This window comes from Chiloscyllium punctatum, chromosome 21 (genome assembly GCF_047496795.1).
Source record: "Chiloscyllium punctatum isolate Juve2018m chromosome 21, sChiPun1.3, whole genome shotgun sequence".
Lineage (NCBI taxonomy): Eukaryota > Metazoa > Chordata > Chondrichthyes > Orectolobiformes > Hemiscylliidae > Chiloscyllium > Chiloscyllium punctatum.
The window spans coordinates 10,087,320-10,114,123 of NC_092759.1; the positions used below are offsets into that span (position 1 = coordinate 10,087,320).

Below are 26,804 nucleotides of genomic sequence, written 5' to 3' on the forward strand. Positions count from 1 at the left end.
ATGCTGGTCACTACATTACAGGAAGGATGAGGAGTGTTTAGAGAGGATGCTGCCTGGATTGGAGGGTTATAAGGTATAAAGGCAGGCTAGAAAAAAACAGTATTGTATTCCCTAGAGTGGCAGAGGCTGAGGGGAGACTGGATGGAAGTCTATAAAATTATGAGATGCTCAGATAGGGGTGACATTTAGAATCTTTCCCCTGGAGTTGAAATCTCTAAAATTAGGGGGGATGCATTTAGGGTAAGAGGAGGAACATTCAAAAGGAGATGTGTGGGACAAGTTTGTTTACAGAGAGAGTGGTAGGACTCTGGAACCTATTGCCAGAGGTGGTGGAGGAGGCAGACGTGACAGGGAGCATTTAAGGGGTTTTATGATAAGCACATGAATATGCCAGGAATGGAGGGATGTGGACCAAGAGCAGGCAGAAGGGATTAGTTTCACTTGACATCATGTTTTGCACAACATCATGGACAGAAGGGCCTATTCCTGTGCTGTACTGTTCTCTGTTTGAAGAGTCACAGATGAAGTTTAAAGAATCGAATCCCTGCAGTCTGCAACAGGCCATTCGGCTCATTGAGTCCACACCGACCCACCAAGTGCATCTCACCCAGACCTTACTCTGTCCCTTTAACACTGCATTCCCCATGGTCAAAGTACCTAACCAACACATCCCTGAACACTATGGGGTAATTTAGCATGGCCAATCCACCCTAACCAACACATCCCTGAACACTATGGGGTAATTTAGCATGGCCAATCCCCCCTAACCAACACATCCCTGAACACTATGGGGTAATTTAGCACGGCCAATCCACCCTAACCTACACATCCCTGAACACTGTGAGGCAATTTAGCACGGCCAATCCACCCTAACCTACACATCCCTGGACACTATAGGACAATTTCCCATGGCCAATCCACCCTAACCTACACATCCCTGGACACTATGGGGTAATTTAGCATGTCCAATCCACTCTAACCTACACATCCCTGAACACTATGGGGTAATTTAGCATGGCCAATCCACCCTAACCTACACATCCCTGAACACTATGGGACAATTTAGCACGGCCAATCCACCCTAACCTACACGTCCCTGAACACTATGGGGTAATTTAGCACGGCCAATCCACCCTAACCTACACATCCCTGAACACTATGGGGTAATTTAGCATGTCCAATCCACCCTAACCTACACATCCCTGAACACTATGGGACAATTTAGCATGGCCAATCCACCCTAACCTACACATCCCTGAACACTATGGGTAATTTAGCACGGCCAATCCACCCTAACCTACACATCCCTGAACACTGTGGGGCAATTTAGCATGGCCAATCCACCCTAACCTACACATCCCTGGACACTATGGGGTAATTTAGCATGGCCAATCCACCCTAACCTACATATCCCTGAACACTATGGGGCAATTTAGCATGTCCAATCCACTCTAACCTACACATCTTTGGACTGTGGGAGGAAACTGGAGCACCCAGAGGAAACCCACGCAGACACTGGGAGAACCTGCAAACTCCATTTGCAAAATCTGCAAATTTCCAAGGCTGGAATTGAACCTGGGTCCCTGGCGCTGCGAGGCAGCAGTGCTAACTACTGAGCCACCATGCCGCCATTTAGTTTAGCTAAATGTGAGGTGTTGCACTTTAATAAGGCATACCAGAGCAGGACTTATACAGATAATGATAGGACCCTGGGCCGTGTGGCCTAACAAAGAGACCTGGGGGTTGGGAGTGGGGGGTGGGGGCAGGGATATGGTTCTTTGAAAATGAGGATGTGGGTGGACAGGTTGGTGAAGGAGGTATTTGGCATGTTTGCTTTCATTGGCTAAAACACTGAATACAGGGGTTGGGAGGTCAGGTTGCGGCTGCATAGGACCTTGGTTAGGCCACTTTTGGAACACTGTTTACAATTCCAATTGCCTTTCTACAGGAAGGATGTTGTTAAACTTGAGAGAGTGCAGAAAAAACATTACAAGGACGTTGCTGTGACTGGATGATTTCAACTATGGGGAGAGGCTGAATAGACTGGGGCTGTTTTTCCCAAATGTCAGAGGCTGAGGGGTGACCTTATAGAGGTTTATAAAATCATGAGGGGCATGGATAGGGTAAATAGTTAAGGGCTTTTACCCAGGATAGCAGAATCCAAAACTAGAGGGCACGGGTTTAAAGTGTGAGGGGAAAGATTTTAAAGGGGCAACTTTTTCACACAGAGGGTGGTACGTGTATGGAATGAGCTGCCAGAGGATGTGGTGGAGGCTGGTACAATTGCAACATTTAAGAGGCATTTGGATGGGTATATGAATAGGAAGGGTTTGGAGGGATATGGGCCGGGTGCTGGCAGGTGGGACTAGATTGGGTTGGGATATCTGGTCGGCATGGACGGGTTGGACTGAGGGGTCTGTTTCTGTGCTGTACATCTCTACAACTGTATGTACAGTATGAGTTGAAAAATGTAGCGCTGGAAAAGCACAGCAGGTCAGGCAGCATCCGAGGAGCAGGAGAGTCGACGTTTCGGGCAAAAGCCCTTCATCAGGAACGTGCAATATATGCTTTCGGTAAAAGGGGAATGAATCACTTGGTGCTCTCCTTTCAACCTTGCAGCAATGAGCACGTTAGCAAAGCAGAAATATGGTGGAGATAGACAGGTTCATTCAAGAGGACATAGCCTGGTGCTTTGGCCTGTCTGAGTGCCTGTGTCTTCACAGTCAGTACAGTGGCTGAGAAACACTTGGGTCTTGTAAGGCGCTATACAAATTCAAGTGTTTGACATGAGTCTACCTTCGATGATGTGCTTGCGGGAGAGCCCCCTCTCAGTCTCCGCCCTGCGGAAGAAGAGAAATGTTCTCAAATTGGTGACGTTGACGGGGTGGTGATGCCTTGGGTCTGACACAGCAAGTCCATCGTTATCCCAGCCCCAATCCTCCAGAGACGTGTCACTTCAAGCTCAGTGTCCAACCAACACCCTCTCCAAGACCTCACCAGACCAGCCATTCAGCCCCAGTTAGCCCAAACTGGGAACCATGCTTCTATCCCATTATCAAGGGCTGTTCGACTGCAGAGGGCATCACACCAGATGTGAGGCTTGCATCACCCAACAATATGCAGACAAACATACAAGTTTATATACACAAACACGCACCAATGCATAAACACAGCCTCACATTAACATACAAATGGATAACTTACAAACACACAGACACACACACTCTACAATGCACAAATATTCACACATGAAGCAACCTATCACAATAATAAACATAACATAGCATGCACACACAAACCAGACACAGATACACACAGATATAGACACATACAGAGACAGTACAGACATAGACGCACACAGATACACACACATGTAACACAGAGATAACACACACAGACACACACACGTAACAGAGACAACACACAGACACACACATGTAATACAGAGACAACACACAGATAAACACACATGCAACACAGAGATAACACAGACACACACACGTAACACAGAGACAACACACAGACACACACACATGTAACACAGAGACAACACACACATGTAACACAGAGACAACACATAGACACACACATGTAACAGAGACAACACACAGACACACACATGCGACACAGAGACAACACACACAGACACACACACGTAACACAGACAACACACAGACACACACATGCAACACAGAGACAACACACACAGACACACACACATGTAACACAGAGACAACACACAGAAACACACATGCAATAAAGAGACAACACACACGGATACACACATTCAACACAGAGACAACACGCACAGACACACACATGTAATACAGAGATAACAGACACACACACGTAACACAGAGACAACACACAGAGACACACACACATGTAACACAGAGACAACAAACACATACATACATATATGTAACACAGAGACAACACATGGACACACATATTTGTAACACAAAGACAACACACATAGATACACACATGTAACACAGAGACAACACACAGAAACACACATGCAATAAAGAGACAACACACATGGATACACACATGCAACACAGAGACAACACGCACAGACACACACATGTAATACAGAGATAACAGACACACACACGTAACACAGAGATAACACAGAGAGACGCACACATGAAACACAGAGATAACACACACATACATATATATAACACAGAGACAACACACAGACACATATATGTAACACAAAGACAGCACACATAGATACACACATGTAACACAGAGATAGCACACACAGAAACACACACGTAACACAGAGACAACACACAGACACACACATGTAACACAGAGACAGCACACACAGACACAACAGCAGAGACAACAGACACATGTGCAGACACAGACACACACAATGACACACTGTCTGTGTTCTACATGTACACGGACTCAGCTCTATTCTACCCCCCTGCATCAACTACACAGTCAAGCACCTGTAAGAGATCATGTCTTTTTAATTGTGGACTGTGGACTGAAAATGAAATACATAGACATTGCTTTTAGAAGGGGAGGATATAGAAGGAGCTGTTTGCAGCTTTAGGAAGAACAAGTGAAGCTAACTCATGCATAGGAGACAGTGTTAACACTTTCGGGACATTGATCTGAAGCTGTTTATTATGGGTTCAGGCGAGACCAGCGTAGCAATAACCCTCCTATTGGTCCAGCTATGGGTCAGCAGAAAACCCTGTGAAAGAACTGGCAACAAACGCCAGAAAACACATCTGTCCTGAGGAAGGGTCACTGAACCCGAAACGTTAACTCTGATTTCTGTCCACTGACACTGCCAGACCCACTGCGTTTCTGCTTTCGTTTCTGATTTCCAGCAGATCGTTTTACTCTTTTCCAATATCCCTCTCTGTCCCCTTTCTCCGTAACGTTGCTTGGTCAAGGTCTGAATTCTGGACTTTGAGATTGAATGAATGTGCCGGGGAAGAGAGGAGATTTCATGCGTTTTTCCCACAGTGAAAACAACTCCTTGTGTTAGTGAGTTTTGAGAAGATTTGTAGCTCAGGTTGAGGTTCTGGATGTAGGTTTGCTCGCTGAGCTGAAAGGTTCGTTTCCAGACGTTTCAGGGTCACCGCACTAGGTAACACCTTCAGTGGGCCTTGGGATGAAGGATTGGATGTAGGTTTGCTCACTGAGCTGAAAAGTTTGTTCGGAGCTCACTGAAGATGTTACCTAGTACGGTGACGAAACATCTGAAAACGAGCCTTCCAGCTCACCGAGCAAGCCTACATCCAGAACCTCCTTGTATATTTTAAAGCGATGACCATTTATCCATCACCAGTCCACAGTTGAAAACAAAAAGCAGAGACCTCTTAAGTCACTATGACCCCAGGGCTAAAGGACTGACCTATGTTTGAACATGGAGTCAGTCTCTACCCTCCCCTACATCTCGGCGTTTCCGCTGGGATTTGAGGTGGGGGGGGGGGGTAGTGGTGAATACTCAGGGACCTAAGAAAGGCACCATTGCGAAGACTTGAGGAGAGGGAAAGGCTTGTGGAAGTGGGGTGCGTTGAACACACAGAAACCTGAGAATTGAGTGCGCCCCTTCAAGAAGGTAGCTCACCGCCAGCTGCTCCAGGGGCAACTAGCAACGGGGTAACAAACACTGGGCCCAGAAAACACACACCCCACAAAATGAATAAAATAAACTTAAAGAATACTCACTGTCCTCCCCAGTAGAGTTTCGTGCTGATTATAAAAGTGGACCGTCTGTGAAGGGAAGCCAAATGTTTAATCCACCATTTGAGATGTTTTCCCTCTCATTGTTTCCTCTTCACATGGTCATTTAATCCCTCCTGCCTTTCTCCCCCTTTCCCTATTGTTTTTTCATCTCCCCCCTCCTTTCCCCCAAACAGCTTCCAATCTCCAACCTGTCGCAGGGCTGATTAAGGGGGGTGGGGTGGGGGGGGGGAATCTCAGTCGGGCCGGAGATTGGCTAAGTCCCGAAGATTTTGCCAACAGCATGCCTGGACTTAGACGTGGAAGACCCTCCCTTCAACAAAATCTTGGCGTGAACAGGTTTGGTTTACAAGGTGGGGGGGGGGGGGGGGGGGGGGGGGGCGGAAAGTGGGTTCAAGGTTTTCACTCAAAGTAAAGCAAAGCGATGTGGAACATCCACAGAGACACTCGAAAACAAACAGCAGCTGGGTCTAGATTGGGTTGGGATATCTGGTCGGCATGGACAGGTTGGACCGAGGGATCTGTTTCCGTGCTGTACATCTCTGTGACTCTACAAGAAACTGCCCTGGCTGCCTCTGTGGGGAGAGAGGTAAACAGAGTTCATGTTGCACAGCACAGAAAGAGGCCCTTCGGCCCATTGAGCCAGTGTCAGTCAGAAACAACAGTGCGACTCCCACTTTCCAGCACTTTGACCAACAGGAGAGGAATCAAGGTTCATGGGGAGAATAGGGTTGAGAAACATATTGAATGGTGCAGCAGATCCGGTGGGCCGAATGGCCTACCTCTGTTCCAATATGCCCTTATGGTCTTGTATGGCCAATGGGTTGAGAAGTGGGAGATGGAGTTTAATTCAGATAAGTGCGAGGTGCTACATTTTGAGAAAGCAAATCTTAGCAGGACTTATACACTTAATGGTAAGGTCCTAGGGAGTGTTGCTGAACAAAGAGACCTTGGAGTGCAGGTTCATAGCTCCTTGAACGTGGAGTCGCAGATAGATAGGATAGTGAAGAAGGCGTTTGGTATGCTTTCCTTTATTGGTCAGAGTATTGAGTACAGGAGTTGGGAGGTCATGTTGCGGCTGTACAGGACATTGGTTAGGCCACTGTTGGAATATTGTGTGCAATTCTGGTCTCCTTCCTATTGGAAAGATGTTGTGAAACTTGAAATGGTTCAGAAAAGATTTACAAGGATGTTGCCAGGGTTGGAGGATCTGAGCTACAGGGAGAGGCTGAACAGGCTGGGGCTGTTTTCCCTGGAGCATCAGAGGCTGAGGGGTGACCTTATAGAGCTTTATAAAATCATGTGGGGCATGGATAGGGTAAATAGACAAGGTCTTTCCCCTGGGGTCGGGGAGTCTAGAACTAGAGGGCATAGGTTTAGGGTGAGAGGGGAAAGATATAAAAGAGACCTAAGGCAGAGGGTGGTGTGTGTATGGAATGAGGTGCCAGAGGATGTGGTGGAGGCTGGTACAATTGCAACATTTAAGAGGCATTTGGATGGGTATATGAATAGGGAGGGTTTGGAGGGATATGGGCCGGGTGCTGGCAGGTGGGACTAGATTGGGTTGGGATATCTGGTCGGCATGGACAGGTTGGGCCGAACGGTCTGTTTCTGTGCTGTACATCTCTATGACTCTATGACTCAGCATTGCAAGTGCACATCTCAACATTTCTTTTTGGTTCTGAGGGTTTCTGCCCCTCCTACCCTCTCAGGCATCGAGCTTCACATTCTCACCCCCCCAACGCCCCTCTGGGTGAAAAGGTTTCTCCTCAAGACCTCCTGCCTCTTATCTTGAATCCATGCCCCCCCCTCCCCAGGTCATTGACCCCTTTCCCAAGGGAGACAGTTTCTTCCTGTCCATCCGATCCATGCGTCCTCCCCATAACTTTCACACATCTCCGCTCTCAATCTCCTCTGCTCTAGGGAAAGCAACTCCAGGGTCTGTTGAATGCCTCTTCATAACTGAGACTCTCCAGCCCAGGCAGCGACCTGGTAAATCTCTTGCACACCCTCTCCAGTCGATCCAATCCCTCCTATCATCTGGATTCCAGAACTGCACACAATATGGATCTTTTGGCAGAAATCAGGACAGAACCTTTAGGTTCTTATTTTTTTAAAGAATCCCTACGGTGTGGAAACAGGCCCTTCAGCCCAACAAGTCCATACCGACCCGCCAAAGAGTCTCCCATCCAAACCCACTACTCTATATTTACCCCTGACTAGCGCGCCTAACCCACACATCCCTGAACACTATGGGACAATTTCCCATGGCCAATCCACCCTAACCTACACATCTGTAAACACTATGGGGTAATTTGGCATGGCCAATCCACCCTAACCTACACATCCCTGAACACTATGGGGTAATTTAGCATGGCCAATCCACCCTAACCTACACATCCCTGAACACTATGGGGTAATTTGGCATGGCCAATCCACCCTAACCTACACATCCCTGAACACTATGGGGTAATTTAGCACGGCCAATCCACCCTAACCTACACATCTGTGAACACTATGGGGTAATTTGGCATGGCCAATCCACCCTAACCTACACATCCCTGAACACTATGGGGTAATTTAGCACGGCCAATTCACCCTAACCCACACATCCCTGAACACTATGGGGTAATTTAGCATGGCCAATCCACCCTAACCTACACATCTGTAAACACTATGGGGTAATTTAGCATGGCCAATCCACCCTAACCTACACATCCCTGAACACTATGGGGTAATTTAGCATGGCCAATCCACCCTAACCTACACATCTGTAAACACTATGGGGTAATTTAGCATGGCCAATCCACCCTAACCTACACATCTGTGAACACTATGGGGTAATTTAGCATGGCCAATCCACCCTAACCTACACATCCCTGAACACTATGGGGTATTTTAGCATGGCCAATCCACCCTAACCCCCACATCCCTGAACACTATGGGGTAATTTAGCACGGCCAATGCACCCTAACCTACACATCCCTGAACACTATGGGGTAATTTCCCATGGCCAATCCACCCTAACCTACACATCTGTGAACACTATGGGGTAATTTAGCATGGCCAATCTACCCTAACCTACACATCCCTGAACACTATGGGGCAATTTAGCACGGCCAACCCACTCTAACCTACACATCCCTGAACACTATGGGGCAATTTAGCACGACCAATCCACCATATCCTACACATCCCTGAACACTATGGGGCAATTTAGCACGGCCAATCCACCCTAACCTACACATCCCTGAACACTATGGGGCAATTTAGCACGGCCAATCCACCCTAACCTACACATCCCTGAACACTATGGGGCAATTTAGCACGGCCAATCCACCCTAACCTACACACCCCTGAACACTATGGGGCAATTTAGCACGGCCAATCCACCCTAACCCACACATCCCTGAACACTATGGGGTAATTTAGCACGGCCAATCCACCCTAACCTACACATCCCTGAACACTATGGGGCAATTTAGCACGGCCAATCCAACCTAACCTACACATCCCTGAACACTATGGGGTAATTTAGCACGGCCAATCCACCCTAACCTACACACCCCTGAACACTATGGGGTAATTTAGCACGGCCAATCCACCCTAACCTACACATCCCTGAACACTATGGGGTAATTTAGCACGGCCAATCCACCCTAACCTACACATCCCTGAACACTATGGGGTAATTTAGCACGGCCAATCCACCCTAACCTACACACCCCTGAACACTATGGGGTAATTTAGCACGGCCAATCCACCCTAACCTACACATCCCTGAACACTATGGGGTAATTTAGCATGGCCAATCCACCCTAACCTACACACCCCTGAACACTATGGGGTAATTTAGCACGGCCAATCCACCCTAACCTACACATCCCTGAACACTATGGAGTAATTTAGCATGTCCAATCCACCCTAACCTACACATCCCTGAACACTGTGGGGTAATTTAGCATGGCCAACCCACCCTAACCTACACATCCCTGAACACTATGGGGTAATTTAGCATTGCCAACCCACCCTAACCCACACATCCCTGAACACTATGGGGTAATTTAGCATGGCCAATCCACCCTAACCTACACATCCCTGAACACTATGGGGTAATTTAGCATGGCCAACCCACCCTAACCTATACATCCCTGAACACTATGGGGTAATTTAGCATGGCCAATCTACCCTAACCTACACATCCCTGAACACTATGGGGCAATTTAGCACGGCCAACCCACTCTAACCTACACATCCCTGAACACTATGGGGCAATTTAGCACGACCAATCCACCATATCCTACACATCCCTGAACACTATGGGGCAATTTAGCACGGCCAATCCACCCTAACCTACACATCCCTGAACACTATGGGGCAATTTAGCACGGCCAATCCACCCTAACCTACACATCCCTGAACACTATGGGGCAATTTAGCACGGCCAATCCACCCTAACCTACACATCCCTGAACACTATGGGGCAATTTAGCACGGCCAATCCACCCTAACCCACACATCCCTGAACACTATGGGGTAATTTAGCACGGCCAATCCACCCTAACCTACACATCCCTGAACACTATGGGGCAATTTAGCACGGCCAATCCAACCTAACCTACACATCCCTGAACACTATGGGGTAATTTAGCACGGCCAATCCACCCTAACCTACACACCCCTGAACACTATGGGGTAATTTAGCACGGCCAATCCACCCTAACCTACACATCCCTGAACACTATGGGGTAATTTAGCACGGCCAATCCACCCTAACCTACACATCCCTGAACACTATGGGGTAATTTAGCACGGCCAATCCACCCTAACCTACACACCCCTGAACACTATGGGGTAATTTAGCACGGCCAATCCACCCTAACCTACACATCCCTGAACACTATGGGGTAATTTAGCATGGCCAATCCACCCTAACCTACACACCCCTGAACACTATGGGGTAATTTAGCACGGCCAATCCACCCTAACCTACACATCCCTGAACACTATGGGGTAATTTAGCATGTCCAATCCACCCTAACCTACACATCCCTGAACACTGTGGGGTAATTTAGCATGGCCAACCCACCCTAACCTACACATCCCTGAACACTATGGGGTAATTTAGCATGGCCAACCCACCCTAACCCACACATCCCTGAACACTATGGGGTAATTTAGCATGGCCAATCCACCCTAACCTACACATCCCTGAACACTATGGGGTAATTTAGCATGGCCAACCCACCCTAACCTACACATCCCTGAACACTATGGGGTAATTTAGCATGGCCAATCCACCCTAACCAACACATCCCTGAACACTATGGGGTAATTTAGCATGGCCAATCCACCCTAACCTACACATCCCTGAACACTATGGGGTAATTTAGCACGGCCAATCCACCCTAACCTACACATCCCTGAACACTATGGGGTAATTTAGCGTGGCCAACCCACCCTAACCTACACATCCCTGAGCACTATGGGGTAATTTAGCGTGGCCAATCCACCCTAACCTGTACATCATTGGATTGTGAGAGCACCCGGAGGAAAGCTGCGCAGACACGGCGAGAATGTGCAAACCCCACATAGAGAGTCGCCCGAGGCTGCAATCGAACAGGCTCCCTGGTGCTGTGAGGCTGCAGTGCTAACCATTGAGCCAGTGTGTTGCCCAGCTCTGAAGGTGTGTCATACCTGACTTGAAATGCCAATCCTGTTTCTCTCTCCGCTAAGAGCTGCTGAGTTTCTCCTGCCCTTGTTGCTTTCACTTCCGATCTGCACCCCCCCCCACCCCCCAACCCCCTCCCCGTCTTGGCTTGTGATCTCAGATTTTGACTTCGGGACTGACTTCTCCGTGTAGAGCCAGGGTTGGGGATGGGACTTTCTTCTTCGGCCATTTCTCCCCACCCTCTGGAGCTGGTTCTGGAATGGCAGCAACAGACTGCACTTCGGAAAGTCACTGAAGAGAGATTTCAGCCCCTCCCCGGTGCTCCATACACGTAACTCCTCCCTGCTTCCTTCCTGTCTCCGGGTGAGGTAGGAACATCCCGGAAAAAAACAGTCTGCAGTTTATGATGCCTGCTGGCTCTCAGATAAGCCCCCACCCCTGCAACTGGTCAGTGAAGTGAGCACAGTGACTTGGGAGTCGGGGGGGGCAACAGAATGAAAATTTCTGTGAAATGACAGGGGGTGGGGGGGAGTTGGGATCTTATTGGCACAAGCATTCAGATTTATTAAATTTCAAGGATTATCAGACCCCCCGTTCTCCCACCACAGTTAGGTGTAACCTTGATCTTTCTCACCTCCAGCCCTTCTTCTTAATGATGTTTCCCAGCGTTATCTCAGCCCTAGACAGAGAGAGAGAGAGAGAGAGAGAAAGGGCAGAGAAAGAATTACACCAACTTTGCCAACGACGCCCGCTTCCCAACAACACGTTATTCAACGTGCTTAATCAGATCGTGAGTTAAGCAGCAGAATGTTTTTTGGAGAAGTATCTTATTGTAAATCTACGGTTTCGCACAAACACCAGTTTGCACATTTCCCTTCTGGGCCCTCTCCCTGTCCAGAAGCCAATACTCCATTTTGGAGGAACCCTGCTCTTTATTTTCTTCCTTATCTCCTGTTAGGAACTCTCACCACCATATCACCCTAAAATAGCCATTTATTAAAATAACCGATGAGTTTTGAGAAGAGTTGTAGCTCAGGATGAGGTTTCGGATGTAGGTTTGCTCGCTGAGCTGGAAGGTTCATTTCCTGACGTTTCGTCACCGCACTAGGTCACATCTTCAGTGGGCCTCAGGCAAGGCACTGCTGAAAATTCCTGCTTTCTATTTATATGTTTGGGTTTCTTTGGGTTGGTGATGTCATTTCCTGTGGTGATGTTATTTCCGGTGGTGATGTCACTTCCTGTTCCTGTTCCCAGGAACAGGAACAGCTCGCCGTGGGCTGTTCTGATTTACCCATCTGCAAGCCAGATTTCCAAGGCTGTAACACCAGCCTCGCTGACTGGGCCTAGACATTCTTGCCTGTAACTAATTGCCCTTGAGGAAGGTGAGAGGGTGAGCCACCATCTTGAATCACGTACTTTAACTTTGAGCAATTCAGTTTGACACAAGTAGACCCTAAATAGGTCCAGGAGCACCTGAACAGTGCAGGGGATGGGGGCTTGCAGGGTAATAGTGGGGAGTTGTGGGTAGACAGTCAGGGCGAGGGGGCACATTGATCAATTTCCCAAACCTTGGTGCCTTGGCCCACCAAGCTACCCCCCCCCCCCATCCATCTTTGATTCCCCTCTCCCCATCCCCCCACCCCCCCCACTCCCCCAGTAAGGCTCAGGTCCCCGTTTGGCGTTGTGCGTGGCCTACCTTCCAGAAGCATAGGTCTCCGCGGTATCAAACAGGTTGACCCCGTTCTCGTAGGCGAGGGTCAGGATTTCTTCAGCAGCCTGCCAAGGGGACCACGAAACATCAGGGTAAGTCAATAAAACACACACACACACACACACACACATATACAGGTACATATACACACACACACACATACACATACACATGCACACACACACACACACACACATATACAGACACATATACACACACACATACACACACACACACACACACACAGGCACATATACACACACACATACACATGCACACACACACACACACACATACAGACACATATACACACACACACACAGGCACATATACACACACATACACATACACACATACGTACGCACACACATACAGGCACACATATACACACACGTACAGGCACACATATACACACACACACGTACAGGCACACATATACACACACGTACAGGCACACATACACACACACACACACTAGGGAGCTCCAATCCAACTGCACTGTCATGGCACAGTTCCTCAAGCTGTCACTAAACAGGGTGTCATGCTCATTGAGTATGGGGAGCAGCCATATGGGTGCACAACAAGATCCCACTGACTGGGACTGTGACAAAGTCCAGGTAATCTATTTTCAGACAGACGGCTGTGGATAACTACCAGCCGAGGGCACTAGGAGGGCAGACTGCTTGCTTGTGCTTTTGCAGAGAGTTACGCAGCCCGGAAACAGACCCCTCAGTCCACCAGTCCATGCTGGCCAGATATCCCAACCCAATCTAGTCCCACCTGCCAGCACCCGGCCCATATCCCTCCAAACCCTTCCTATTCATATACCCATCCAAATGCCTCTTAAATGTTGTAATTGTACCAGTCTCCACCACTTCCTCTGGCAGCTCATTCCATACACGTACCACCCTCTGTGTGAAAAGGTTGCCCCTTAGGTCTCTTTTATATCTTTCCCCTCTCACCCTAAACCTATGCCCCTCTAGTTCTGGACTCCCCCACCCCAGGGAAAAGGCTTTGTTTGTTTACTCTATCCATGCCCCTCATGATTTTATAAACCTCAGGAAGGTCATAGAATCCCTACAGTGTGGAAACAGGCCCTTCAGCCCAACCAGTCCAGAGGAAGTGGTGGAGGCAATTGCAACATTGAAGAGGCATTTGGATGGGTGTATGAATAGGAAGGGTTTGGAGGGATATGGGCCGGGTGCTGGCAGGTGGGACTAGATTGGTTTGGGATATCTAGCTAACATGGACAGGTTGGACCGAAGGGTCTGTTTCCATGCTGTACACCCCTATGTCTCTTAGTCCACACGAACCCTCCAAAAAGTAACCCACCCATACCCCTACTACTCTACATTTACCCCTGACTAATACACCTAACCTACACATCGCTGGACACCATGGGCAATTTATTATGGTCAATCCACCCTGACCTGCACACCTTTTAGACTGTCCACGCAGACACGGGGAGAATGCGCAAACTCCACACAGACAGTCGCCCGAGGCTGGAATCGAACCCGGGTCTCTGGCGCTGGGAGGCAGCAGTGCTGACCACTGAGCCACCGTGCCACCCCAGGGCTGGGGTCACCCCCTCGGGGACACCCCAGGGAAAACAGCCCCAGCTGATCCAGCCTCTTCCTGTGGCTCAAACCCTCCAATCCCAGCAACATGAGACCACCCCAACGTCTTCACTGCCCGAAGGGAAGATACCCCTCTGAATGGCAGTGAGAGAGCATTATGTCAGTAATCCAGCCCACTGCCTACATTTGCACTTCTTCCAAATAACTCCTGAGGGGGGGGGGGGTGTTTTACCCTCACCCGGCCTTTGCTTCAATATCTCACTTCAAGCCTTTAGTGTATGAACATTCAAGGGATGGAGGATAGGACCCAAGAGCAGGCAGGAGGGGTTAGTTTAATTTGGTGTCATGTTCGGCCCAACGTTACGGACGTAAGGCACCATTCCTGTGCTGTAAAGTTCTAACTTTGCTCCTCTATCCTCAAAGTTGTTGCAGTCGACTCCCTCCAGACTGGACAGGGAGTGTATGGCTGAGTGCTTCCCAAGTGGGGACCAAAATCCCATTCTCATTCAATTACAAACGGTGTTCATGGACTAATGGGATCCTGACAATGTGACTCAGGGGGGCAGGCGTTGGTCAATGTGAGGCCGTCGGCCTGACACAGCAACACAAGCAGGTTCTTGAGCCTGCGATACAACCGAGAGGTTGTTTTGGGTTAAAATCCAGGCCCCCCCCGCCACCCCACCCCCCCACCCCCCCCCCCCCCCCCCCCCCACCCCCCCACCCCTCCCCTCCGCAGGTTCTGCAGCGGTTCAAGAGAACCAGCTCACAATCACCTTCACAAGAGGCAACTTGGGATGGGCACTGAAGGCTGGCCCGGCCATGAGAGAGGTCACAGAGAGGATTCACAAGAATGGATTCAGGGATAAGAGCTTCAGTGGTGAGGATAGATTGGAGAAGTCCCGGACTGCGTTCCGCGAAGGACGCTGAGAGCAGATTTGATCGTGGGGTGTTCAATATCAGGAGGGGGGTCTCCGGACAGATTAGAGAGGGAGACACCTGAGGGGGTTTGGAGAGGGACGCCAATCTGAGGTGATTCATTAAAGCAGCAACAGTGATAGGGGGGGGAATGTCTTGACAGAGCAACTAGTTAGGGTCTGGAATACACTGCCCAAGAGGATGGTGGAAGGGCTTTGAGTTCTTAACCAAAGAGGGAGAATCAGCAGGGACATGGGGAGTTGGGCAAGGAAAGGGGAACAGGTGATTAGCTATGGCTGGACAGTTCCCATCCATGCTGATTGAATCTTGGATTCCCTACAGTGTGGAAACAGGCCCTGCGCCCCAACAAGTCCACACCGACCCTCCGAAGAGCAACCCACCCAAACTCACTCCCCATTATGCACTTAGCTAATGCACCTAACCTACACATCCCTGAACACTATGGGGTAATTTAGCATGGCCAATCCACCCTAACCTACACATCCCTGAACACTATGGGGTAATTTAGCACGGCCAATCCACCCTAACCTACACATCCCTGAACACTATGGGGTAATTTAGCATGGCCAATCCACCCTAACCTACACATCCCTGAACACTATGGGGTTATTTAGCATGGCCAATCCACCCTAACCTACACATCCCTGAACACTATGGGGCAATTTAGCACGGCCAATCCACCCTAACCTACACATCCCTGAACACTATGGGGTAATTTAGCACGGCCAATCCACCCTAACCTACACATCCCTGAACACTATGGGGTACTTTAGCACGGCCAATCCACCCTAACCTGCACATCCCTGAACACTATGGGGCAATTTAGCACGGCCAATCCACCCTAACCTACACATCCCTGAACACTATGGGGTAATTTAGCACGGCCAATCCACCCTAGCCTACACATCCCTGAACACTATGGGGTAATTTAGCACAGCCAATCCACCCTAACCTACACATCCCTGAACACTATGGGGTAATTTAGCACGGCCAATCCACCCTAACCTACACATCTTTGCATTGTGGGAGGAAACCAGAGCACCTGAAGGAAACCCCCACACAGACACGGGGAGAATGTGCCAACTCCACACAGACAGTCGCCCGAGGCTGGAATTGAACCCAGGTCCCTGGCGCTGGGAGGCAGCAGTGCTAACCACTGTGCCATCATTCCACCCCATTGATTGGAGCAGACTGTAAGCCACCACTTGCAGAGAGGAATGAAGCAACATCTAGGCCAGGCACGCACTCACCTCGTCTGAGATCTGAGCCCCGAGTGTGACCCAGCTCCCTGGAAAGAAAACGAACAACAGGTTAAACAACTCCGAGTTACTGAGAGTATGATCTCACTCACAGAAACCTCCCCTCCCTCCGACTCTGCATCTTTTTCCAGGTATCTCCCCGTACCTTGTTCTGTCTTTGCCCCAGTCTCCACCCCCTCCCCCCACCGACTTCCTGACACAATTCCCACCCTCCTGGACAAAAGGTTGGGTGTAACCTCTGAACTGGTGACCAAATGCATGACCTTTGACCTGTCGTTAATTAGAACACCACCTCTGGTTCTTGAACTTAATCGGAAGGCCGACAAAGAACAGGAACTAAGACTGTGTGACGAGGAGAGCTAGGATGGCGCCAGAGAATATGAGTTCCCCGATTGGAGATGTTAATCCAGTCCAATCATGGAGCCTTAGCTGACTGTTACAAACAGGACAGAGTCTAGATTAGAGTGGTGCTGGTCAGCAGGTCAGGCAGCATCCGAGGAGCAGAAAAATCGACATTTCGGGCAAGAGCCCTTCATCGGGGAAAGTCAGACTCCCTGGGAGTTGAGTCTAACGAGGCTGTACTAGAGTCAAGGACTTTGCATGTTCAATTAAAGAGTGACTTGGTGACTGGATACTGGTCTCTGTGGAGCTGAGTAAAATAATGGCCCCACATCAGCAGTCACAGAGTCAGACAGCATGGAAACAGATCCTTTGTCCCAACTTAGATCAAACACAGGGCTTTCCTTATTTTCTCATTGAAGTGAAGAAGGATGAGAGGCAACTTGATAGAGGTGTACCAGATAATGAGAGGCAGAGATATACGGGATCATCAGAGACTTTTTTTATCAGGTGGAATGGCTCTCACAAGCGTTCATAAATTTAAGGTGCTTAGAGGAAGGTTTTGGGGAGATGTCAGAGGTAAGTTCTTTACACAGAGAGTGGTGGGTGTGTGGAATGCACGGCCAGTGGTGGGAGTAGAGTCAGAGACATGAGGGACATTTAAACATGGAAGAAAGTAAAAAGTGGGTTAGTTTGATCTTAGAGTAAGAAAAAAGGATAGCACAACATCAAGGGCCGAAGGGCCTGTACTGTGCTGTACTGTTCTAAGATTGTCACTGCCAATCAGAGTCTCGTTGCTAAGTCACAGATGCCAACAGTAAGTCTCACACTACGTCACTGCCCGCACTCAATCCCATTCCCTCCTCGTTGTTACTCACCTATTCCCACACAAGAGACTCGCAGACCTGATCTTCCCATATTTCTGCAAGAAAAGCACAAATCCTGTGAGTCCTTTAAGAAGCTCAGGATGCAGGTGGGCCACATATGTCCATGTTCCTCTCTGTTATAACACCTGCCATGCACACAGGCTAGATCCTTCAAGCACTGCGGACAGTTTTAACTGGTACTTCCAAACCATGTTTTTGAAACAGAACTGATAGAGCCAAAAATGGCTGCAGCTGTGAATGAAGTGTGTGTTTGTGTGTGTGCATGTGCTCGCATGTGCGCAGGGAGAGAGAGTGAGAGAGAGAGAGAGAGAGCCGAGAGAGAGGGAGCCGAGACAGAGAGAGAGAGACCCATGGAATGTCCTACCTAAAGGCGGCATGGTGGCTCAGTGGTTAGTCTCAGGCGACTGTCTGTGTGGAGTTTGCACATTCTCCCCGTGTCTGTGTGGGTTTCCTCCGGGTGCTCTGGTTTCCTCCCACAGTTCAAAGATGTGCAGGTCAGGTGGATTGGCCATGCTAAATTGCCCGTAGTGTTCAGGGATGTGTAGGTTCGGGTGGATTAGTCAGGGGTAAATACAGGATGATAGAATAGGGGGATGTGTCTGGGTGAGTTACTCTCTGGAGGGTCGATGTGGACTTGTTGGGCCAAAGGGCCTGTTTCCACACTGTAGGGAATCTATAAAGATACAAAGTGAATTGCCAATGACAATTCTTTTCGAGGGACAGATTGGACTATGATCTCTTGTGACTACACAGATATCAAGAGCCTGACAGCAAATCAGGCCCCTAAAGGGACAAATTTTGTTTTTCTGTTTGAAACAAGGACTCCATTTTGGCCATTGTACCTGGACTGGTTCTATTCCCCAGTGCAAATATCCTGTCTTTACCCTACATGAATAGACAAGTGCGGGGTTAACGAAAGCTCTACTGGCGTGTGCTGGTGGGACTGACCATTCCCATGTGTACGAGGTGTTAGTGGGCTGTGATGGTTGTGGTTAAAGGTCGAGTACCCTGGTCACCCTTGCATTGCAAGTAAAGAGACTCTCTCACCCTGTTGCTAAGAAGTCAGCAAACTGGCAAAGCAGACAAAATGAAATGGAGGTAGGAAGCGGAAGAGGCCATTCAGCCCTTCAAGCCTGTTCTGCCACCCAATGAGGTCATGACTGGCCTATGACCTAACTCCATACAGTCAGCCCGCTTCCCTTAGTACCTCTGCAGCAAGATTTTGCGTCTCTTAGATTTACAATCACCTGATCCGGTATTCCCTGCCATACGTGGCAGAGCATTCCAAGCCACTATCACCCTTTCTGTGTAGAAGTGCTTCTGAATATTTCTCCTGAATAGTCTGATCCTAATCTCTAGTCTATGCCCCCAGTTCTAGAACCCAACAACCAGTGGAAATAGTTTATTTTTATCTACCCTGTCTTTCCCTGTTAATATCTTGAAGACTTTAATCAGATCGCCCCTTAACCTCGGAGATCCTAGAGAAATCAGGTATAGTTTTCACAATCTCTCCTCATAACCATACCCCTGAAGTTCAGGTTCTACACACTCCAAGGTCACTATATCCTTCCTAAAGTGCGGTGACCAGACCCACTCACAGTTCCCCAAATGGGCTCAAAGAACCAAGAAAATTGTTCAGCTTGGATTTTGTATAACTGCAGCATAACGTCTATATCCTTGTATTAGTCCTCTCGATACAAAGGCAGGCATTCCATTGGCTTTCTTGATGATGTTTGTGGCATGGTTAGATTAGGTTAGACCCTCTATGGAAACAGGCCCTTCGGCCCAACAAGTCCACACTGACCCTCCGCAGAGTAACCCACCCAGACCCATTCCCCAACCCAGGTGATTAATGCACCTATCATCATGGGCAATTGAGCATAGTCAATTCACCTGACCTGCACATCTTTGGATTTTTAAGGACATTTTAAAAGAACCACGCACCTGAACTTTGGATAGCCACTGTATTTAACTTCGTACCATCTAGAAAGTACCCTGATCTATCCTTTTCCTGTTCAAGATGGATACCTCACACTCTCTCACACCAAACTCCATCTGCTACAGCTTTGCCCACTCACTTAGTCTATCAATAGCTCTTGGTAATTTTACGCTCTCCTTTACACAGCTATCAAGACTCTCTAACTTTGCTCTAACTCTGGATGCATGATCTTCGATGCCGTGAGGAGACAGCGAGGCCTGCAGATGCTGGAGAGATCAGAGTTGAGAGTGTGTTGCTGGAAAAGCACAGCCAGGGTCAGGCAGCATCCAAGGGGCAGGAAAATCGACGTTTCGGGCTGGAGCCCTTCATCAGGAAAGGCTGACCCTGCAGTGATTTTCCAGCAACACACTCCCAGCTCTATGCCATTACCCAAGTTATCAATAAAGAATGGGAATAATTGAGGCTCTAACAGAGATCCAAGTAGAACATTACTTGTCACATCCTCCTTCTGTCCATTATCCCTCCTTCTGTCACCTGCCACTCAACTAATGTCCCAGCTAAGTCAGTAATTTGCCAGTTCCATGGGCTTTTTTTTAGATTAGATTACAGTGTGGAAACAGGCCCTTCGGCCCAACAAGTCCACACCGACCCGCCGAAGCGCAACCCACCCATACCCCTACATTTACCCCTTACCTAACAGGACAATTTAGCATGGCCAATCCACCCTAACCTGCACATTTTTGGACTGTGGGAGGAAACCAGAGCACCCGGAGGAAACCCACACAGACACGGTGAGAATGTGCAAACTCCACACAGTCAGTCGCCTGAGGCTGGAATTGAACCCGGGTCTCCGGCGCTGGGAGGCAGCAGTGCTAACCACTGTAGCATCGTGCCACCCACCGTGCTCACACCAACTTATACCTGAGTTAATAGTCTCTTACATGGAATTTTATCAAATGCCTTCTGGGGGGTCCATATACACAACATCTGGCTCTCTCTGATTAATTGAATATTTTTCAAGGTGTTCAGTTACTCCACCCTTGACTCCAGACTCCAGTAATTTCCCTGCCACAGATGCTATGTCAACTGGCTTGGATTTCCCTGGATTTCCTTCTTCTTAAAAATCGAAGTGGCAATTTTCCAATCCAGTTGGAAATATCGAAGGAGCTTTGAGAGATTATAATTGTGGTGTCCACAATGTCACTCCTTATTTCCTTCAATATCTTCAGACAGAAACCATCAGGTCCTGTGGCTTTGACAATATTAATCCAATTAATTACCTCATAATCCAATTAATTAACCTCAGGGTGGCAGAGTGGTTAGCACTGCTGCCTCCCAGCGCCACAGACCTGGGTTCGATTCCAGCCTCAGGCAACTGTCTGTGTGGAGTTTGCACATTCTCCCCGTGTCTGTGTGGGTTTCCTCCGGGTGCTCCAGTTTCCTCCCGCAGTCCAAAGATGTGCAGGTTAGGGTGGATTGGCCATGCTAAATTGCCCATAGTGTTAGGTGCAGTGTGAAAACAGGCCCTTCGGCCCAACAAGTCCACACCAACCCTCCGAAGAGTAATCCACTCAGACCCATTTTCCTCTGACACTAACACTACAGTCAATTTAGCATGGCCAATCCACCCTAACCTACACATCCCTGAACACTATGGGGCAATTTAGCATGGCCAATCCACCCTAACCTACACATCCCTGAACACTATGGGGTAATTTAGCATGGCCAATCCACCCTAACCTACACATCCCTGAACACTATGGGGTAATTTAGCATGGCCACTCCACCCTAACCTACACATCCCTGAACACTATGGGTAATTTAGCATGGCCAATCCACCCTAACCTACACATCCCTGAACACTATGGGGTAATTTAGCATGGCCAATCCACCCTAACCTACACATCCCTGAACACTATGGGGTAATTTCCCATGGCCAATCCACCCTAACCTACACATCTTTGGACTGTGGGAGGAAACCGGAGCACCCGGAGGAAACCCACGCAGACACGGGGAGAATGTGCAAACTCCACACAGACAGTCGCCTGAGGCTGGGATCGAACCCTGGTCACTAATGCTGTGGGGCAGCAGTGCTAACCACTGAGCCACCGTGCCACCAACCCAATCTAGGCTGACCTGCCAGCACCTGGCCCATACCCAATCAGGACATTGAAATCTCAATCTTGAAATTGACTGTTTAGCGACCTTGAGTACCACCCACAACAACAGCACAATTATCAGTTATCAACTGTTGAATTATATATCTGTTCGTGCTTTAGTAAACTTGTAACTTTTTTGAACTTTCCTCTTATTTCTAATCTGTGCGCGTTATTATCTCTCCTCACATTCAATAATTAATAAACTCCTTGCTTGTTAACCGAAGAAGGCCTGGATGGATCTCGGAAGGGGAAATGTCAGTGATGAGGAGAGACTGAAGACGTTAGGCCCGTTCCCCTCGAAGGGAAGGAGGCTGTAGAGGAGACTTCGCTGAGGTTTGCAAAATCAGAGCAGATTGGGGGAAGCTGTTCCTGCTGTTGGAAGGAACAAGAGCTGCGTAGATCTAAAGTAATGCACAAAGGACGATGTGAGGAATAATGTTTCCACACAGCGAGTAGTTTTAGATTAGATTCACTACAGTGCCCTTCGGCCCAACAAGTCCACACCGACCCTCTGAAGAGTAGCCCACCCAGACCCATTCCCCTCTGACTAACGCACCTCACTCTATGGGGCAACTTAGCATAGCCAATCCACCCTAACCTGCACATCTTTGGACGGTGGGGGGGAAACCGGAGCAAACCCACACAGACACGGGGAGAATGTGCACACTCCACACAGACAGTCACCCAAGGCTGGGATTGAACCCAGGTCCGTAGCACTGTGAAGCAGCGGTTCTAACCACTGAGCCATCGTACTGTCACGGCGAAGTGTTTGGTACAAAGTAGAGAAGAAAGGAAATATAGCTTAAAATGTTTAAAACAGTACATGGATTGACTGCCTGTAGATATGTGTGTGTGTGCGTGACAGAGTGTGTGTTTTCATGTGTGCATGCTTGGTATCTGATAGGGGGGTTACAGAGATAGGGAGGGGGGTAGGGGCTGGAGGGGGTTACAGAGATAGGGAGGGTGTGTAGGGGATGGAGGGGGTTACAGAGATAGGGAGGGGGTGTAGGGGATGGAGGGGGTTACAGAGATAGGGAGGAGACTAGGGTTGGGTGGAGATTAAACAGATAAGTTGTGCTATCAGAGTTGGAAGAGGTTATGGAGAGAGGAACAGGATAGAACCAGGAGCAGGTTACAGGGATAGGGTGTGGTGCAGGATTTGGAGGATGTTACAGAGGTAGAGAGAGTAGTTGGGTGATAGAGAAGGTTACACAGATAAGGATCCGTGTGGGAGCTGGAGGTGACTATGGAGATGGGGGATCAATGTGGGCGGCGGGGGTGCTGGATTAACACATGAGGGAGACAGGAATAGGAGAATACACCGGTCATGGGTGGGGGGTTGGAGAGGAAATGGGTGTGTATCTGTCACACTCACACACACACCCTCACACACACACACACTCACACACACACACTCACACACACACACACTCACACACACACCCTCACACACACACCCTCACACACACAAACACACACCCTCACACACACACCCTCACACACACACCCTCACACACACAAACACACACCCTCACACACACACACACTCACACACACACCCTCACACACACACACACTCACACACACACACTCACACACACACCCTCACACACACACCCTCACACACACAAACACACACCCTCACACACACACCCTCACACACACAAACACACGCCCTCACACACACACACACTCACACACACACCCTCACACACACACACACTCACACACACACACATCCTCACCCACACACCCTCACACAAAAACACCCTCACACACACACCCTCACACACACACCCTCACACACACACCCTCACACAACCTCACGCACACACACCCTCACACACACCCTTGTACACACATACTCACCCTCACACACACACTTCCTCACACACACCCTCACACACACACCCTCACACACACCCTCACACACATCCACACACACACCCACACACACAACCTCACACACACACCCTCACACACACACCCTGATACACACATGCACACACACCCTCTCACACACACCATCACACACACCCACCCACACACCCTCACACACACACTCCCACACACAACCTCACACACACACCCTCACACACACACCCTGATACACACATGCACACACACCCTCACACACACCATCACACACATCCACACACACAACCTCTCACACACACACCCACACACACACAGACCCTCTCACACACCCTCACACACACCCACACACACAACCTCACACACACACCCTGATACACACATGCACACACACCCTCACACACACACCATCACACACACCCACACACACAACCTCATACACACACACCCTCACACACACACCCTCCCACACACAGACCCTCACACACACCCTCACACCACACCATCACATACCCTCACATACATGCACACACACAACCTCACACACACACCCTCACACACACACACCCTCACACACACACCCTCCCACACACAGACCCTCACACACACCCTCACACCACACCATCACATACCCTCACATACATGCACACACACCCTCACACACACACACCCTCACACACACACACCCTCCCACACACACCCTCCCACACACAGACCCTCACACACACCCTCACACCACACCATCACATACCCTCACATACATGCACACACACACCCTCACACACACCCTCGTACACACATACACACCCTCACACACACACTCCCTCACACACACCCTCACACACACTCTCACACACACAGACACACACACCCACACACCCTCACACACACACCCACACACACATGCACACACACCCTCACACACATACACACACACACCCTCACACAGACACACACACCCTCACACACACACATCCTCACACACACAGACACACACACCCTCTCACACACACACACCCTCACACACACATACCCACCCACGCACCCACACACCCACACCCTCACACACACACACTCACACCCTCACAGACGCACACACAGACACACACAGCTCTGTCTCATACACAGAAGCCCCAGCACAAGGCAGATGGGCTGAATAGCCTGTGCTGGAAATTTTCTGTGCTGGTCACGACAGTGATTTCCGTTTACCAAGCACTCCAACACATCACAAAACTGATCCCTGCATGACAGAGAGTTCGGGAGATTTGGAGCTTGGGATTGGGGATGACAGACATTTGGGGGTGGGGGTGGGGGGGAGAGGGGTGTTTAAGGAGCTGCTGAAGGGAGGGGAGTGGGAGAAGGGTGGGTGAGGGAGCGGGTGCAGAGCCTGGCGAAGAGGTTAGGGACTGGGGGCACGTCCAATGGTGAACCCCTCACCTGTACAACATGCCAGTGCTCTCGGCGACAGTATCATGCAGTGAAAGCTGGCATTCCTGGAGGAACATCTCCAGCCTGTGATTCTCCAGGGCTTGCCTGGTCTCCTCCGTGAGCAGGTCATCCCTCTGGCCCGGGACCCTGCCCATAGCCGACTTGACCGGTGGCCCCACACACTTGGGCTTCTTGTTGGTGTTAAGGCCGTACAGTTCCTCCACCGAAAACTTTGCTTTCCCGGCCGCTGCACCCCCACCCCCTCCACCGCCCCCTCCCGATCTTGAACCAACCATGGGGCTCTGTCACGCCTCACACTCACTCCCTGGTTTGTGTCCCAGAGCCAGGCACACTTCCTGTAGGTGAGGACTCCCTGTCCCCTGTCTCACACTCGCTCACACTCACAGCTCTGTCTCACACACACACACACTCACAGCCCTGTCTCACACCCGCCCAGCTCCAGCACACACTCACAGCTCTGTCTCACACACACACACACACTCACAACTCTGTCTCACACACACCCAGCTCCAGCACACTCGCACAGCTCTGTCTCTCACACACACACACACTCACAACTCTGTCTCACACACACCCAGCTCCAGCACACTCGCACAGCTCTGTCTCTCACGCACACACACACTCACAGCTCTGTCTCACACACACACACTCACAGCTCTGTCTCACACATACACACTCACAGCCCTGTCTCACACCCGCCGAGCTCCAGCACACACTCACAACTCTGTCTCTCACACACACACACTCACAGCCCTGTCTCACACCCGCCCAGCTCCAGCACACAGCTCTGTCTCTCTCTCACACACACACACACTTACAGCTCTGTCTCACACACACACACACACTTACAGCTCTATCTCACACACACACACACTCACAGCTCTGTCTCACACACAGCCAGCTCCAGCACACACTCACAGCTCTGTCTCTCTCTCTCACACACACACACTCACAGCCCTGTCTCACACACACACACTCACAGCCCTGTCTCACACCCGCCCAGCTCCAGCACACACTCACAACTCTGTCTCACACACACACACACTCACAGCCCTGTCTCACACCCGCCCAGCTCCAGCACACACTCACAGCTCTGTCTCTCTCTCACACACACACACACTTACAGCTCTGTCTCACACACAGCCAGCTCCAGCACACACTCACAGCTCTGTCTCTCTCTCACACACACTCACAGCTCTGTTTCTCTCTCACACACACACACACTTACAGCTCTGTCTCACACACACACACACTCACAGCCCTGTCTCACACCCGCCCAGCTCC

General features: G+C 49.6%; 1 protein-coding gene across 1 annotated transcript in view; it reads right to left on the minus strand.

Annotated features, from left to right (window-relative positions):
• LOC140492446 (voltage-gated potassium channel subunit beta-2-like) overlaps positions 1 to 25,795 on the minus strand; it is a 73,690-nt gene extending 47,895 nt beyond the window's left edge. The window contains exons 1-7 of the mRNA XM_072591336.1: positions 25,509 to 25,795; positions 18,090 to 18,133; positions 16,864 to 16,901; positions 13,086 to 13,165; positions 12,024 to 12,068; positions 5,704 to 5,748; positions 2,797 to 2,840 (exon numbers count right to left, since the gene is read on the minus strand). Coding sequence (XP_072447437.1) covers positions 2,797 to 2,840; positions 5,704 to 5,748; positions 12,024 to 12,068; positions 13,086 to 13,165; positions 16,864 to 16,901; positions 18,090 to 18,133; positions 25,509 to 25,795 — 583 coding nt within the window. The remainder of the gene's footprint in view (positions 1 to 2,796; positions 2,841 to 5,703; positions 5,749 to 12,023; positions 12,069 to 13,085; positions 13,166 to 16,863; positions 16,902 to 18,089; positions 18,134 to 25,508) is intronic.
• Positions 25,796 to 26,804: the final 1,009 nt, after the last annotated feature.